General features: G+C 52.4%; 1 protein-coding gene across 1 annotated transcript in view; it reads left to right on the top strand.

The window, feature by feature from the left end:
- OTOG (otogelin) overlaps window positions 1-16,095 on the top strand; it is a 95,436-nt gene extending 79,341 nt beyond the window's left edge. Inside the window, exons 38-53 of the mRNA XM_050759239.1 lie at window positions 1,800-2,020; window positions 2,186-2,324; window positions 3,786-3,980; window positions 4,171-4,383; window positions 4,970-5,074; window positions 5,206-5,313; window positions 5,731-5,832; window positions 8,506-8,604; window positions 9,480-9,520; window positions 11,171-11,246; window positions 11,339-11,517; window positions 12,272-12,376; window positions 12,552-12,671; window positions 13,877-13,922; window positions 15,662-15,741; window positions 15,843-16,095. Of these exons, the coding sequence (XP_050615196.1) occupies window positions 1,800-2,020; window positions 2,186-2,324; window positions 3,786-3,980; window positions 4,171-4,383; window positions 4,970-5,074; window positions 5,206-5,313; window positions 5,731-5,832; window positions 8,506-8,604; window positions 9,480-9,520; window positions 11,171-11,246; window positions 11,339-11,517; window positions 12,272-12,376; window positions 12,552-12,671; window positions 13,877-13,922; window positions 15,662-15,741; window positions 15,843-16,043 (2,030 nt within the window). The 3' untranslated portion in view covers window positions 16,044-16,095. The remainder of the gene's footprint in view (window positions 1-1,799; window positions 2,021-2,185; window positions 2,325-3,785; window positions 3,981-4,170; window positions 4,384-4,969; window positions 5,075-5,205; window positions 5,314-5,730; window positions 5,833-8,505; window positions 8,605-9,479; window positions 9,521-11,170; window positions 11,247-11,338; window positions 11,518-12,271; window positions 12,377-12,551; window positions 12,672-13,876; window positions 13,923-15,661; window positions 15,742-15,842) is intronic.
- The last annotated feature ends 826 nt before the right edge of the window (window positions 16,096-16,921 follow it).

The following is a 16,921-nucleotide window of genomic DNA, read 5'->3' as shown; positions in this document are numbered from 1 at the left end:
TGTGGGGGCATAAGCACATGGACACTCATGGGGCACTCCATGACAGACCACCATGATTGTGATAATGGGTGAGATAAAAAAAACTTATAACACACACACACACACACACACACGTACACCCTCCATCCTCCACCTGCACCCCTGGTGATCATTCACACATTCACATTCATGCCTCTCTGCATCCAAATGCCCTCCACACATGCACTAACACATGCAGTTCAGCTCTATGCTCATTCTTTGTGCAACACATATTTGCCATGTACTAGTCACTGGGGAGAAAACAGTGAACGAAACAGACAAAATCCCTGTTTTATGGTGCTTCTGTTCTTAACACAAGCACTTCTTACACACATGCCACCATCACCACCACCACCACCACCATCACCATCACTACCACCATCTTTTTCTCATCATTTCTTCCTTCTCCTCTGTTCATTCCCAGCAAAGAGCACTGTGGTCAGCAGTAGCCTGGTGAGCTGACTCCTCCCTAGGATACCTTTGTGTCATCCCTCACTGACTTAAAGCCAAGACCCAAAGTGTGACCATGGGAACCATTAATAATATATTAATAAGAGTTTGCCTTTAATCATGCTTTATATTCACAGAGTGGTGTTAGAACGGAAGTCGGATCATTTATATCTCCATTTTATTTGAATGCACATTTTGGGCATCCTGCTAGACAAACTTGAGGGTTGCTGAGACAAATGAGAATCTAAAAGAAAATGAGTCTTTGCACTCAGAGAGCTACAATCTTTTATGAAAGGCTGACCTGCAAGCCAGTGACTGTTACACAGATTTTGGAATGTCATGGATGGTGCATCTGAGGCATCCTTGAAGGAAGGACATCTGAGAAAGTATTTCAGACAGAGGGAGCAGCTTGAGCAAAGTTGTGGGCAGGAAAGTGTGTGTCTGGAGCATATAGATGGTAGGTGGGAGATGAAACCAGAAGTTTAGGTCACATTAAAAGCTAGGACCGATAAACTTCACCCTTGCCCCCATCTCAGTGCCTTAACACAACAGAAGCTTATTTCCTGCGTACGTAAGTTCCCAAATGGATAGCAATGATTCAGAGACCCAGATTCCTTCCATCTTCTGGTTCTGCCATGTCAACATGAGTTTCCAAGTTCACAGGAGAGGAGACAGGTGGGAAGGTTTTATGGACTAGGCCTGGAGGTGGTACTCGTCACCTTCACTCACATGCCATTGGCTGGGACTCAATCATATGATCTCACCCAGCTGCAAGGGCGTCTGGGAAAAATACACTGACTGCCCAGGAAAAAGAGGAAACTGTTGTTATAATTAGCTAGCAATCACTGGTAAAGCAGATTTTTTGGGGAGTAGCTTTTTATTTTGCTGTAATATAGCAAAACTTATAAAAATTTAGAATCTGCAAAGATAGCGTAAGGTAGTGTACACCTTTTACCCGGATTTACCAGGGTTCACATTTTGCCCCATTTCCTTCTCTCCTTCTCTCTCTCTCTCTCTGTATGTGTGTGTATACATTTTTATATGCACACGCAATCCATATATATATATACACATTTTTCAGAACCATTAGAAAATAACTTCAAGACATTGTATCCTTTTACCCCTAAATACATGTATATTTCCTAAGTACAAAGACATTTTCTTTTGTAGCAGGTTTCCTAGTTTCCTTTCACATAATTTCCCTCACCTATAAAATGGGGATAATGGTATTATTGACCTCAAAGAACTGTGAAGAATACAAAAAGTGAGAGCTGACGACATGGGAGTGGTAGTGATGATCGTGGCTGGTGGGATTGTTTGGCCTCTTTCAGGTATCTGTGATGGAGATGCAGCCAATGACCTCACCCTGAAGGATGGCTCGGTGGTGGGTGGGGCTGAGGACCCTGCTCCCTTTCTGGACAGCTGGCAGGTGCCCAGCTCCCTGACCGCAGTGGGCCAGACCCGCTTCCGCCCAGACAGCTGCGCCACAACTGACTGCTCGCCCTGCCTTCGCATGGTGTCCAACCGCACCTTCAGTGCCTGCCACCGCTTTGTATGTGCCAGCTGGGTCCAGCATTGGGGACACCTCCTGGGCTGTCGGGGGATGGCAACACCTACCTGCAGAGGCTCATTGTTCCTTCTGGGCAGGGAGGGGAGGAGCTGGGCACTGGGATGTGTGACATCCAAGTAAGCAGCACTGCCTGATGCATATGCCCAGGTGCCTCCGGAGTCATTCTGTGAGCTGTGGATCCGGGACACCAAGTACGTGCAGCAGCCCTGCGTGGCCCTGACTGTGTACGTGGCCATGTGCCACAAATTTCACGTGTGCATCGAATGGCGGCGCTCTGACTACTGCCGTGAGTTTGCGGGGCAGGGGGACCCTCCATTGTGACTGTTGCTCCCATCCCCTGTTAAAGTGGGAAAAGGCTCCCAGACCCAAGTTCATGTATGCTTTCTAGCTTTAATCATTCATGGATATATGTACATTAGTAAATTTATAAATATTTTATATGTTTAATTTACATTTAATTTTTATATTGTATAAAAATACATTTCATAGTAATGAACACATATTTATTATGAGTCCTATGAATATATTAACACATAGTAATTGTATTGTTATTTTAGTATTTGCTTTCTTTGAGTCTCTTCTCTGTAAGTGGAGACTGTAACCATCGCCCCCGCCCAGGGTGGTTTTGAGGATGTGGGGGAATGTGTGCCAAGTGCTCACACAGACCTGCCCCATGGACACCGTCCTGCACATCTTAGTTCCCTCTGCCTCCTTTTTGCTCACCTTTCTCTTCTTCCAGTCTTTCCCCTCCTTCCTGCAGGAAGGAAATGAGATCTGCTTCCTCCTCCGCCAATTAGGTTTGACTGGTGGGGTCCACTGGGGTGGCCTGGGCTAGAGTAGCTTGATTTATAAATGTAAACACATCCAGAAAGGCTGGGATTGGCTCACAGGACGGTCACACCCACAATATGACAGGTAAAAGAGGAAAAGACAAAAGTCCTCTTGGGTTGTGTTCTTCAAAGTGTGGATCCCAACTCAGCGGGTATGAAATCAGTTTAGAGGGTCAGCACCAGCATTTTAAAAAATACAATAGAATAGAATAGAAAATACCAGTGTGTATTGCTCATAGAAAGTTTAGTATTATTTTGTAAAAGAGATTTTTTATTTTATATAGAAGCGATTTTCAATCCTAAATACCCTTTGAAATCACTCAGGGAACTTGAAAAGGCATGGGCCTCACAATCAGAGATTCAATTGGCCTGGGGTGGGGTCCCCACAATGATACCTCAAAAACTCCCTAGGGATTCTTTTGTAGTCGAGTTTGAGGACCACTGTCCTACATGCTTGTGTGTATTGGGCCACAATGTAAAATCTACTTTTTACAATCCAGAAAGTTTGAAAACACTGATCTAGAGCAAGAGATTGGCAAACCTTTTCTGTAAAGAGCCAGAAAGTAAGTATTTGATGCCTTGTGTGCCATATGGTCTCAGTCATAAGTCCTCAACTCTACCTTTTTAGTACAAAAACAGCCTTAGAAAGAATATAAATGAACAGGCATGGCTGTGTTCCAATAAAACTTTATTTGTGAAAACAGACAGTGGGCTGGGTTTAGGCTGTGGGCTGTACTTTGCTGAGTCCTGATCTAAGGAAGGAGGTGATGTCACCAAACCCTTTGACTTATGTACTCTCTGCTGAGGTGCTGATGACACTCTGAGCCCCTTCCTCATCCCCTCCTGTTCTTTCGGCCCTCAGTGGGGAGCCCTGCCTGGGGTCTGAGGTAGGCCTGGTGCCCACTGTGCCCCTGCAGCCTTCCTGTGCTCCAGCGACTCCACATACCAGGCATGTGTGACGGCCTGTGAGCCACCCAAGACATGCCAGGATGGGATACTAGGGCCTCTGGACCCAGAGCGCTGCCAGGTGCTGGGCGAGGGCTGCGTCTGCTCCGAGGGCACCATCTTGCACCGGCGCCACTCTGCACTCTGCATCCCAGAGGCCAAGTGTGGTAGGTTCCTCCCCTCCCTGAGCAGGGGCCTCCAAAGCCAGCCTTGGTCTCACCACCTGTTACCCATAGCTGAGGCCCATCTGCATCCTTTCAGGTCTGCTTAGGGGTGGTCAGTATCCCAGGGAGAGTCTAGCCTGGGAAGGTCTGGGCTCACCTTCCTCACCTCGAACCCTTCCATTCCCCTCTGCAGCCTGCACTGACAGCATGGGGGTGCCGAGGGCCCTGGGGGAGACCTGGAACAGCTCCCTCAGCGGCTGCTGCCAGCACCAGTGCCAAGCCCCAGACACCATCATCCCGGTAGATCTGGGCTGCCCTGATCCCCGCCCTGAGAGCTGCCCGCGATTTGGGGAGGTGGCCTTGCTCCTGCCTACCAAGGACCCCTGCTGCCTGAGGACTGTCTGTGGTGAGTGTCCGCCTTTACTTCCTTGGATCTCAACTGTAAAACAGTTAAAACAGCTGTAAAACAGCTATCCATCAGCCCTGCACACCAACCCTGATAGATAGGACAAGGCCTAGGAAAAGCAAAATGTCTTGTAGGGGGTGAGCTGGGAGGAGGGGAGAGCCCTGCCTGGGGGCAGGGGCAGAGGTGCAGGAGTCAGTGCAGGGAGTGCTGTGGAGCCAGGCAGCCTGGCCACTCTTCCTTCCCCACCTGTAGCCTTGTGGCCTCAGGCAAATCATTTCACATCCTCTGTGCCTTCTTTCATTCTCCCAGAACATGAGCTGATGATCGGGCCCATCTTTGGGGTTGCTGTGAGATGGGGCACGTGTCAATGGATATCAGCTCTTGCTAATCTTCTGTCCCAGCCCTGAACCCTCGTGTGACCCTCAAAGGCCTCATCTAGGAGTGTGGGTCCTGGGGGCTGGGAGGAGCAGTGCGGGGAGGAGTGGGCCAGGCATCCAGGGTTTGGGCAGTTGTCCAGTGCTCTCCACTGGAGAGCAGTGAGGACATCCGGCCCCGAGGTGACAGGCCCTGTGGTCCCCGGGGCCAGTGTGTAACCAGACCCTGTGTGAGGGCCTCGCCCCTACCTGCCACCCAGGCCACCGCCTCCTCACCCACTTCCAGGAGGACTCCTGCTGCCCCAGCTACAGCTGTGGTGAGAGGCCTGGGGCGGGGAAGGTGGAGGACGGACTGAGGGCAGTGTGGGGAGGACAGCTCTGGGAGCAGGGGCTCAGGTGTGGCCAGGCAGGTTCCTCTCCCAGCACCTAAATCCGGCCTTTTCCCCAGAGTGTGACCCAGATCTCTGTGAGGCAGAGCTTGTCCCCAGCTGCCGACAGGACCAGACCCTGATCGCTGGCCGCCTGGGGGACTCCTGCTGCACCTCCTACTTCTGCGGTGGGTCGCCGCCACTAGACGCCAGTGCACACAGCCGGATCACAGTTTGCTAGCCTCACCCTTGTGTCCTTGGGCAGCTGGCAGGAAAGCTGGGGGTCTTCAAATGGGGTGGGAGAAGGGAGAAGGACAAGCTCACTGTCCAGGAAACAGGGTGGGAGGAAGAGAACACTGACCCTGTGTTCCTCCTAGATTACTGAGCAAGAGGAAACAGGTGCTTGTTCCGTGTAAATGTTTGGGTGGACATGAGAACTTCCAGATTCTGATTCCAGAATGAGTCACATGAGACCATGTGATGCTGCCATTAGTTAGCTCCTACCACACCTGGGTTGTTGAGGAGCTCCCACCCCCAGCAACGTGCTGTGTGCCAAGCTCCTATGAGGGGACTGCTGTGACAGCATTGGCCCTCTTCCCCCTCAGCCTGTGGCGACTGTCCAGACCCCATCCCCGAATGTCAAGAAGGGGAGGCGCTCACCGTGCACAGGAACACCACAGAGCTCTGCTGCCCTCTGTACCAGTGTGGTGAGTCCTGGCTGGGCACATGGCTGGCTGTGGCGGGAAGGACCCTTCACAGAGTCCCCACCCTGGGACTAATGGGGGTTGACAGGGAGCAACAGAGTGCTCCCAGGTGGTGAGCTGTGGAGGGCCGAGCAGCTGAAGCCAGGACGAGTGCAGGCCCACCTGAAGAAGCCAGGTCACACTGTCAGGCTGGAGGGTGGGAGGTCCAGGTCTGTCCCCTCCATGGAGGCCCCCAAGGACCAGACAGAGGCTTGGGTTGAAGGCAAATACTTGGGTCCCTTCATCCCCCACAGCACTGATAAGAAGTCTTCATTCCCTGACTCACCCAAGGCCCCCCTTCAGGGTCCCTTTTGCCACTGTATCACCATAGTGCCCGCTCCTGGAGGCTGTATCACAGAAGGCCCTGTGTTGCAAAGCCTCTGAAGCTCTGTTATTTTGTAATGACAAATAAAAGTATACTTTTCCCAGTATTTTTCTAGGGCCTGGTACCTGTATATATGATATTATACATACACGTAGACATGGGTAGTATGTGCATATCATGTACTGTGTTCATAGTACCTTGATATAGAGTGCACTGTGTACATAGTACCTCAGTAGTAACTTGTTAAGCATAGTGCAGCCAGCATTATGGACTGTAAGTAAATCTAATGGATGAAAATGAACAAAATGGTTCGATTTAGATTTTATTCAATTTACAAAAATTGCTTTGCACACTGATAATAGGAGAAGCATGAGGTTTTTTCTTACACAGAGTAGGAGAGGGGCCTCCACCAGGACACCCAAGGGCTACCCTGATTGGTTCAATGTCAAGAGCCACCTCCAAAACAATGTAGGCTCCCATCCCCTGAGAGTTACCCAGATTACCTGGCTGCACCTGACCAGGAGCTGGTTGGCCCACTTGCCACGGTATTTGCCAGACAGACGTGAGGAGAGATTCACTATCTTTTCTCCTTCTCTTCACGTTTCTTCCCATGTTTCTCGGGAGGCAGCCTAGTCTGGTGGATGGAGTATGGGCATAGTCAGTTGGTTTCCGAACCTCAGTTAGGCTGTCTACCACCTGTACGGCCCAGGGCAAGTGCCTTACTCTCTGAGCCAAGGTTGCTCATTTGTAAAATGGTGATGCTAGTATCTGCCTTGAGGGGCTGTTGTGGAAATTAGAGATAATTTATGTGAAGGACCTAATGGTCCTTGGTATGCAGTAGGTGCTCAAAAACAGAGGCTGTTGATATTATCACTTTCTCCCAGTCTTCATCATACTTTTACTGTTACAAAAGCACTGTATATGCCTTGTAGAAAGTACAAATTCCAACTAAATGCAAGAAAATGAAATACCACCTTCCTACCTGCTAGATAATTCCACTGCCAATGCTTTAGTGGATACATATCCTTCCAGATTCTCTCTATGGCTTTATGTAGATGTGGTTTACCAAAATCATCTCATCCTGGACATACTCTTTTTTTAACTGGCTGTTTTCAGTGAACAATCTCTACCTTTCCACGTTAATACGTTTTCAACTTGTCTCATGCCCAGTCCATGTTTCTTCCTGTTTGTCCAATCCAGGATTCAGTCCTGGACAATGCATTATAATGATGTGCCTCACATCTCTCTTAACCTAGCACAGGTCCCTTTTCCTGTGTGACCTCCCACTGTAGAGTCCAGGCCATGACCCTGCAGAGTCCCCGCTTCTGGACTTCGCCAGTTGCTGTCTTTTGGAGCTGCTTTCCTTGTTCCCTGGGCCTCTGTGCTTCCTAAAACTGAAATTTCCATCTAAGGCTTGATGGGTTCAAGTTAAAAATTTGGGGCTAGACAGTGCGTGCATAAGCTTCATAGCACATCACATCGGGTGCCACACACTATCTGGCTGAGCCACTAGAATCGATGTTAACATTGGCCCAGATTAGGGTGATACTGTAATCCTAAGATCTCTCCATCTTACATTTTTCCTCTTCCAACCAGAAAATAACCTATTCCTTTGACACCATAAAAATGCCCTTCCTCATAATTTTTGGAACATCATTTGATAATCCTTGATTGTGACAATAACTTTATTAGTAAATCAAGTAGCTCTTAGAGTTTTCAGATCCTCACCTTCCGTGCTGACCTTTGCCCCTCCCCTATCCACCAAAGTGTTGCACCCAGGGAGTTCCCTCACCCCTTGCCTTGTTCTCTCAGCAAATGAGAATGGCTGAGGAATCCTGAACTGAGAAAAGTCAGCCTGAAGACAAGGAAGAAAGGAAGTGTGGGCCCTGCAGGGTAGCATCAGCTGAAGCAGGGCAGGCTCAGGTGGGCCCCAAGTGGATGAAGTTTCCACAGGGTGGGAAAGGTTGTGTTAGACAGAGCGGGATGTTCCCTGTCAGCAGACCTTACCCTAGTGGCTGGCTTTCCTTGGACCACCTCTTGCAGGGTGACTGCAGACTGGGGAGGCCCAATTTAATGAGCTTGAGGTTCTGACCCTGTCATGTCACCAGTGCCTCACAGGCACAGCACCACGACCTGAAGTAGCTCCCTGGGGAGACTTTGGGTGCCCAGACTCTTCCCTGGGGCTCCGAGGACAGTGGGGGTCACTAAGGAGGAGCTGGGGGTAGCCCCTCCTTAGCCAGTGTTGCCCTTCTTAGGATTCACACCCCCAGGTGCCTGTGACTGATATGTTGCCTGCCTCTCCTCCCCTACAGTGTGTGAGAGCTTCCGCTGTCCCCAAGTGCAGTGTGGCCCGGGCACTGCCCTGGTGGAGGTGTGGAGCCCTGACCGCTGCTGCCCCTACAAATCCTGTGGTGAGTCCGTGGTCAGGACAGCCTCCCCACTGGGAGATCCAGTGGCCCTGCTGAGGAGGGGTTGGGGGAGCCTGGCCTACCACTGTCCACTCCTCTCAGATCCATCCCCTGCAGGGTCTCTAGAAGAAGCCACAAGAATCAGCTTCCTCCTGCATCCGCACTCCAAGTGCTGAACGTTCCTATAGCCTTTTCTCTCCAGGGTAAAAGAAGGAAAAATCAAGTTTCTCATTCCAAAGAGGGTTTCCATCTTAAAAAGTCCTTACTGTGGCAGGGCGCGTTGGCTCACACCTGTAATCCCAGCACTTTGAGAGGCCCAGGCAGGTGGATCATGAGGTCAGGAGTTCAAGACTAGCTTGGCCAAGATAGTGAAACCCTGTCTCTACTGAAAATACAAAAAAAAAAAAATCAGCTGGGCACGGTGGCAGGTGCCTGTAAGGAGGTGGAGGTTGCAACAAGCCAAGATAGCGCCACTGCACTCCAGCCTGGGCGACAGAGTGAAACTCCATCTGAAATAAAAATAAAAATAAAATAAAAGAATAGGCTCTGGACCAGGTGGAGGGATTAATCCAGGTGACAAAAGGAAACCTGTGATTGGCCCATCTGCCTATTTATCCTTGCTCCACACCCAGTGGAGAGCTTGGTGTTCCGAATCCATCACTGCCCACCTGCCTAACCAGAGGAGCTGCAGGCCTCCTCCTGCCCCCAGGGATGGAAGGAAGCTGAGATTTGGGCCTCTTTCTCTTCTCTCCCAAGCCTGGCCTGAAGCTGGGTCTTCAGAAGACGGGTTGTGCCAGCAGTGAGAGGTCCAGGGTATCCAGGGGATTTCTACTTGAACATCCCTAATGAAGTGGGGCCTGGCCCCTTGTGTTTTTCAGAGTGTGACTGTGACACAATCCCGGTGCCCCGGTGCCATCTGGTATGGAGACCCTTTTCCCCCAACACCCCCTGGTCTGCTCCCTTTTCCTTTCCTCTGTATCCCCTCCTCTAGAGAACCTGCTCCTTTAATCTAGTGCAAGGAACCCATGGTTGCAAGTTAGCATTCTTGTCCCAAGCTCTGCCACTGGCTTTCTGGGTATGGTGCCCTCCTTTGTAAAATGGACATAATCATGCTTTAGAGTTGTGGTAAGGATTCACTACAATGATGATGAAAATTATCGTGAAGATGATAGTGATGATGCTGATGGTGGCAATGATAGTGGGGACAGTGAGGAGGATGGTGGTGGCTATGATGGTGATAGTGCAGTGATGATGGCGACAATGCAATGATGATGGTGGTGTTGGGTTGGTGAGGATGGTGGTGATGGTGACGATGGTGATAATGCTATGACAATAGTGGTGGTGGGGACGGTGAGGATGGTGGTGGTGGTGACAATGGTGATAATTCAATGACAATGATGGTGGTGATGGTGAGGATGATGGTGGGGGTGGTGGTGGGGACAGTGATGATGGTGGTGGTGACAATGGTGATAATGCAGTGATGGTGGTGGTGATGGGGATGGTGAGGATGAGGGTGGTGGTAGTGGTGATAATGCAATGTCGATGGTGGTGGTGGGGATGGTGAGGATGGTGGTGGTTGTGGTAGTGTTGGAGGTGGTGATAATGCAATGTCGATGGTGGTGGTGGGGATGGTGAGGATGATGGTGGTTGTGGTAGTGGTGGTGGTGGTGGTGGTGATAATGCAATGGTGATGGTGGTGGTGGTGGTGAGGATGATGGTGGTGGTGATGGTGATAATGCCATGATGATGACGGTGGTGGTGATGGTGATAGTGCAATGGTGACAGTGGTGGTGGGGACAGTGAGGGTGATGGTGATGGTGATAATGAATGACGATGGTGGTGGTGATGATAATGCAATGACGATGGTGGTGGTGGGGATGGTGAGGATGATGATGTGGTGAAGATGATAATGGCGATGATGATGATGATGACAGTCATGATGGTAGCTAATGTTATTGAGAGCTTACTAAGTGCCAGGAACTTTCCTAGACCTTTCATGTGTATTATTTATTCTCACAACAACCTGTGAGGTTGATTCTATTGTTTTCTCAATCCTACAAACAAGGAAGCTAAGGTTAAGGTCATGAAGCTAGTATATCACAGAGCCAGAGCTGACACCCAGGAAATCTGTCTCCAGAGACAATGCCCTTAGCCACCAGGCTGCGTGGCCACTGAGGGAAGTGAAAATACTTTAAGAAATGTGAAGTCATGTTTACAGTCCTTTTCTGAATTATATGTAACCCTCACACCCCAGCACACATTTCCTCTCACTCTGACCCCCATTCCCCCTTCCTTAAAATTGCTGAAGAAAGGTGAGAAGTACTGTGAGCCACCCAGGGCTCTGTCCCTCACTGAGAAAGGGGGGGACACTGGACAGTGCTCCTCATCGGGGAGGCCTGGGAGTCACACTGGACTGAGCTTCTAGGATGCTGCAGGGCCCCAGGCCTGCCAGCCCCCTCCTGCCCACCACAGGGAGGGACTGACATAGAGAGGGGCCCAGGTGGCAGACTGCTCCTGAGGGCCAGGCTGGCCCCCACTCCAGGGTGCTGACTGCCTCTGCCCCACCCAGTGGGAGAAATCCCAGCTGGACGAGGAGTTCATGCACAGCGTGGACAATGTGTGTGGCTGCGCCAAGTACGAGTGTGGTGAGTGGGGGAAGCCTCGGGGCAGAGCCAGGCAGGGGGGGCATGGGTGCCTGGGCTCTAGATGACCGTTGCCACCCTGCATGCCCATCCAGTGAAGGCCCCAGTGTGTCTGAGCCACGAGCTGGGCGTGATGCAACCCGGCCAGACAGTGGTGGAACTCTCAGCAGACGGCGTGTGCCACACCTCCCGCTGCACCGCCGTGCTCGACCCTCTCACCAGCTTCTACCAGATCAACACCACTTCCGTGCTGTGTGACATCCACTGCGAGGCGGTAGGGTGTCGCCCAGGGTGGGGTGGGTGGTGTCAGGAGAGCTAGCCTGGCAGACCCTGTGTGCTCCAGGAATCAGAGGGGCCCTTGAAGCTGCCCTAAGCCTCCAAGACAAGTCAGAGGGGCCCTCAGAGACCTCTGTAGAAAGTGCCAAGAAAGGGACTGGGTTGGGAGAGGCCAGGAGGAGGACAGTAAGGGACAGATTTAGTGCCTGGCAAGGGTGGGTGTTGACAGAGAGAGCACACACTTATTAGGTACCTATGGAATGCCTGGCACATTCCCTGTCCCTTTGGTTTGCATGCTTGTATTGCTACTATTTGGTGAGCACTTCTTCATGCCCAGTACTTAGGATGGTGACTGGCTTCTAGTAAGGGCTAATAAATATGAGTTGGATAAAGGGGGTTAGAATTATTCCCATTTTTCAGAGGAGACAACTGAGACTTAGGGAGACTCTGTCATTTGTCAAAAGTCCTACAGGAACTGAGACTCAAATGGAGGTCTGTCTGGAATGAAAACTGGCATCCTACTTAGCAGAAATGTCTTGGAAAGGGTGGAGATGCCCTTTGCTGTAAGGGAGGCTCAGGGTAGATACAGGGATGATTAGCTGACTGTGACAGAAGGAGGTTGGGAGCTGCTCTTCCCGAGTACCTACAAAGGGCCCTTCCGGACTCTGGGGTCCCTCATAGATAAGCAGGCAGTGGAAGAGCCAGGGTGGAGGTGGGCAACTGGCTGAGGCGCACCCCGCCCTGGCCTGTAGAACCAAGAGTACCAGCACCCGCGGGACCTCGCTGCCTGCTGTGGCTCCTGCAGGAATGTGTCCTGTCTCTTCACCTTCCCCAATGGCACCACCTCCCTGTTCTTGGTAAGCAGCCCCCTCGCTGCCCACCTAGGAGGGTGTCCCAGGAGGGGACACCAGGACTAGGGCCCTCTCTGGCTCCCAGGCCAGGGCTGGGTACAAACAGGCTCCCAGACCCTATGGGTTTGCTCAGGCTGTCCATCTGGCCACAGCCCCCATCACCCACTTCTGTGCCCTCCAGCCTGGGACATCCTGGATTGCAGACTGCGCTCGCCACCACTGCAGCAGCACTCCCCTGGGTGCCGTGCTCGTCCGCTCTCCCATCAGTTGCCCACCGCTCAATGAGACCGAGTGTGCCAAGGTCAGTCCCTCCTTCTCCACTGAGGCTGTAGGCCAGGGGCATCAGCTGTCTCGCTGGCAGTGGGGGGGGGTCCTGTGAGCAGGAGTGCAAGAGGAAGGGCTCCCTGGAGCCTATGCCTGCACTGCCACCCCAAATCCACATCTCTCTCTGCATTTCTTTTTGCTCTGACCACATCATACCCTGCCTCTTCACACATCACGTGACCACATGCAGGTGTGCACAAACACACACTGTTACATGTTCTAGGCACATTCAGCCAGACACCAACACAGGCCACCAGCCACTCACACACCACACCCTCCAGGGACATTCACATCGGCATGCCAATGCACACACCACGCATCATCACACCTCAAAGCACTCATATAAGCACACTCTTGCACACACATGCCACGCAGATGCAGTTCAGTCCTCTGATGGCTGGTGGGTGTCCAGCACTAGCATGGGCAGCTGTCAGTATGGGCACACCTCAGAGAAAAGGATTTTCTGGAAGGCTTGGGGTTATTGTTGAATTATTAAAGTCCCTAAGATTAACAGTGGACATTTGAAGATTTCTGACTCTTCTCTAGAAAACAAATATACACAGACATTCAATGATACTCTCATACACACACCCACACGTGCAAAATCGCACATGTACACACAGATACTCATGTATATGCTCACAAAATCGCACACACATACTGAGACCCGCCCCCCAACATACACTTATGTAGAAAGAACTGTCCCATCCATTGTTTTACCCATTTCACTATAGAGGAGGAGGGCTTTAAGGGATACTTGCCCCCATTTTAGAGATGGGAAAACTAAGCCTAGAGGAAAAGGATGATTTGTCCAGGGCTGAGGTAGAGCCCAGGCCACTGACCCAAGTGGGTGACCCCTGCACCCCTCCTCTCCCTGACCCTTTGTGCTGGGAAGCACTGGCAGTGGGGTAGGCAGTGGAAGGCATGAGGGTAGCTGCCCCAGGAAAGATGGGAGGCCCTGCACCATCTTGACCCGGGCTCCTGCCCCAAGGGGGCCACGTGCAGCCTTAGTGCCAGCTTAGCCCCTGTGGCTCTCCCATGGCCTGGCAAGGGGCCTGTGCTCCTGCCCTGGGGCATCACAGGGAGAGAAGAGTCAAGACTCCTGTACTCTGCCTGTTTCTGGGATCTTGGTTCCTGGCCTGGACAGGTGTCTCCACACCTACCTCTCCCGACTTCCTCTAGGTTGGGGGCTCCGTGGTACCTTCCTTGGAAGGATGCTGCAGGACCTGTGAGTGAGCACGGTGGGGGCCCAGGGGTGGGGGGCTTTGATGGGGGCACAGGGTGTCATGTCAGGGGACAGAGGACCAGGTTCCTGGCCTGGAACCTAAAATGATAGCTCTTCTGGGCTGAGTAGATGAAGGGATAACATCCCCACCATGGGGCTCATGGCACTAGCGCAAATATGCAGAAGGCTGGAAGCCATGTTTGTGTCCTTGTTCTCATACAAAGCCTCTGCTCCTTGTCAGAGCCAGAGGACATTGGGGCATAGCATTCAGGAGGTCAGTAGTTCACCAGTTACTTTGCCTTCTCCTGCCCCTGCCAAGGCTCCCAGCCCAGATGCTCCCACATGAATTCTCCCGTGGTCAGACGCCCTGGTCTTGGAGGAGCCTCCTGGGTGGGATTCAGACCTTCCAGTGTCCCTGACAGTCTGAGTGTGAGCTCTGTGCACCTGTCCTGATACCTGGCTCCTGGAGCCCTGACCACCCAGAACTGTAGCCCCCAACCATGTGCATATGCACATCCCAGTCAGCCTCTGCTTTGCACCACCTTCAATCCCCCACCCATATCTTTCCCCTGTGCCTGCCCTCCTCCTAGGGTGCTCAGACCCCATCTCCAGAAGGCAGTAGAACTTGGGGCCCTGTCATGTGCATTTCATATACTCCAAGAAAGTCGGACTTGAGGCCTCATCGGCTGATCCCTGACCCACAAACTCATGTTCCCTGAATGTCCCGTGTGCCCCCATGTGACCTGCACCCCATGTCCCTCTCCCCAGGTTTCCCGGGGACCCTGTTTCCCGTGGTCCCCGTTAGTCCCGCCTCTCCTCCACGGGTTAGTGTCCACTGTCGCTCAGGTACTCCTCTCGGAAGCCCACTGGACTGGAGGCAGGCAGCCGCGTTGCTATGTCCAGCAATGTCCCTTCTGCTAGGTGGCCCGAGCTCTGGGGGCAAGGGAGGGGGTGGGCCCCTGCTCCCCACCTCTGGCACAGGCCATTGGGCCTGCAGTGCATGCTGGGTAGTGAGCTGTATTCGCTGGGCTTGCATGGGAAAGCTTCAGCAGGGCCCGCTCACCTGGCGCCCACCAACGTCCCAGACCGCCACTGCTTTGCTCTTGCTGGTCACTCAGCCAGTCTCAGTCCAGGACCCAGAGGGCCATGTCAGGACAGCCCTTAGTTCTCCTGCCTCCTGGAGCAGAGAGGGAAGACAAAGTGGACTTAGCTCTGGCCAGAAGCCATCTAGCTGGTGTAGTAGGAAACCTCTGTGGTGAGGCTCAGAGACCAGAAGAAAAGATTCCATTCCATTTCTAGAGGGATTCCTGGGGTTACAGAGTGAGTGCATGTACCTGGAAAATATTAGTGGAGCTCCAACTATGTGCCAGGCACTGTTCTAGGCACTTTAGAGCCTTGTGGAGCTGACATTTAGTGGGAGATACAGAATAACAAGTATAAAAATATATACCTCACTTGTCCCCAGATGCTCCTCTGCCCTAGCACAGAGTCCTCAAGGGGGCCCTGCTGGCCTTCCTGTCTCACCTGCTCACACTGCTCTGTTTGTGCCTTCCTAACTCCGCCTCCTTCCAGGGCATTGGGTTAAAAGGCTTTCCCTGGAAGGGGAGGGGTACTAATGCATGGGTGCTAATGCAGGAAGAGAGACCCTCCAGCATGACACTAACTGCCTGGGGCTGGCCCATCCTACTGCCCCTAAGAAGCCTGGTCTTGGCCACAGCTCCCTTATCCCCTTGTCCCCCCAGGTAAGGAGGATGGGCGCTCCTGCAAGAAGGTGACCATCCGCATGACCATCCGCAAGAACGAATGCAGGAGCCACACCCCTGTGCGTGGTGCCCACAAGGCAGTGGGGCAGCAAAAGATGGGGATGGAGGGGATTTGGGGGTGTGAGCGCCACAGACTACCTCACTGGCCTGCCCATTCCAGGTGAACCTAGTGTCCTGTGATGGGAGGTGCCCATCCGCCAGCATCTACAACTACAACATCAACACCTATGCCCGCTTCTGCAAGTGCTGCCGCGAGGTGGGCCTGCAGCGGCGCTCTGTGCAGCTCTTCTGTGCCACCAATGCCACCTGGGTGCCCTACACCGTGCAGGAGCCCACCGACTGTGCCTGCCAGTGGTCCTGAGGCCTGGGGGCCTGGGCTAGCTGGACCACCTCTGCCGGCCCCACTTCGTGTTTCCAGCTGGCCCAATGTGAATGGGGGTATTAAAGGTGGTAGAAATCTGGTACATGCTGAGCATGGAATGGTGGGAAGAGGTCACAGGAGTAACCAGAAAGGGTCACCCCTTCCCATCCTGGCTCCCTTTCTGGGCTCCCCATTTTCCACATGTGGGAAAATGCCATAGCTGAGGGCTTAGGGAGCTCACCTTTGTCCCTGGCTTGAGATGGAAAATGGGCTTTAGGTGCAGGAGCAGCACCCTCTGAACCTCTGTGACCCTGGCCACAGCTCTTGGTGGGGGTGGTGAGAGCTGTGGGAAGGTGGGATGGTGCATGGTGCTCACATGGGAACCACAGCTGGACCCAAGACCAAGCACAGGGGCAGGATGCAGTGGCCCATTCTCTTGGCCTTTTTGACTGCAGAAGAAACCAGACACAGTAAAAGGAAAGAGGGTTATACCTGCAACACTCAGGCTTGCAGATAGCTGCCCAGAAGGAGTTCCCAAAAGCAAAGATGGTGGATTCCAGGGCCCAGGTTGTCTCACCAAGATCTGTGAAGTCAGAGTGAGCTCAGTGACCTTCATGTCCCCTGTAGTCCAAAGAAAGGTGCCTGGTGTCCTGGTATTGAGATGGTAATTCAGGAAAGGATTTGGAAGACCCAAGCCTGTACCCTTACCCCAAGGCAACCTTCCCAGCAGGCAGGCCGGCCTTGTGAGGTGGTGGTGGGGGAGTGAAACCCTCAGCGAGGGTCCAGCACTGCTTATTTAGGATGCTGGTTGACGGCCCATGCCTCTGAGACCCTAGGTTGCTGAGGGGGTACCTTTAGCCTGCAAATGCAGCTCCAGG

Source organism: Macaca thibetana, chromosome 14 (genome assembly GCF_024542745.1).
Source record: "Macaca thibetana thibetana isolate TM-01 chromosome 14, ASM2454274v1, whole genome shotgun sequence".
Classification (NCBI taxonomy): domain Eukaryota; kingdom Metazoa; phylum Chordata; class Mammalia; order Primates; family Cercopithecidae; genus Macaca; species Macaca thibetana.
The sequence above is the reverse complement of the archived record's forward strand: the minus strand, read 5'-3'. Positions and strand labels throughout refer to the sequence as shown.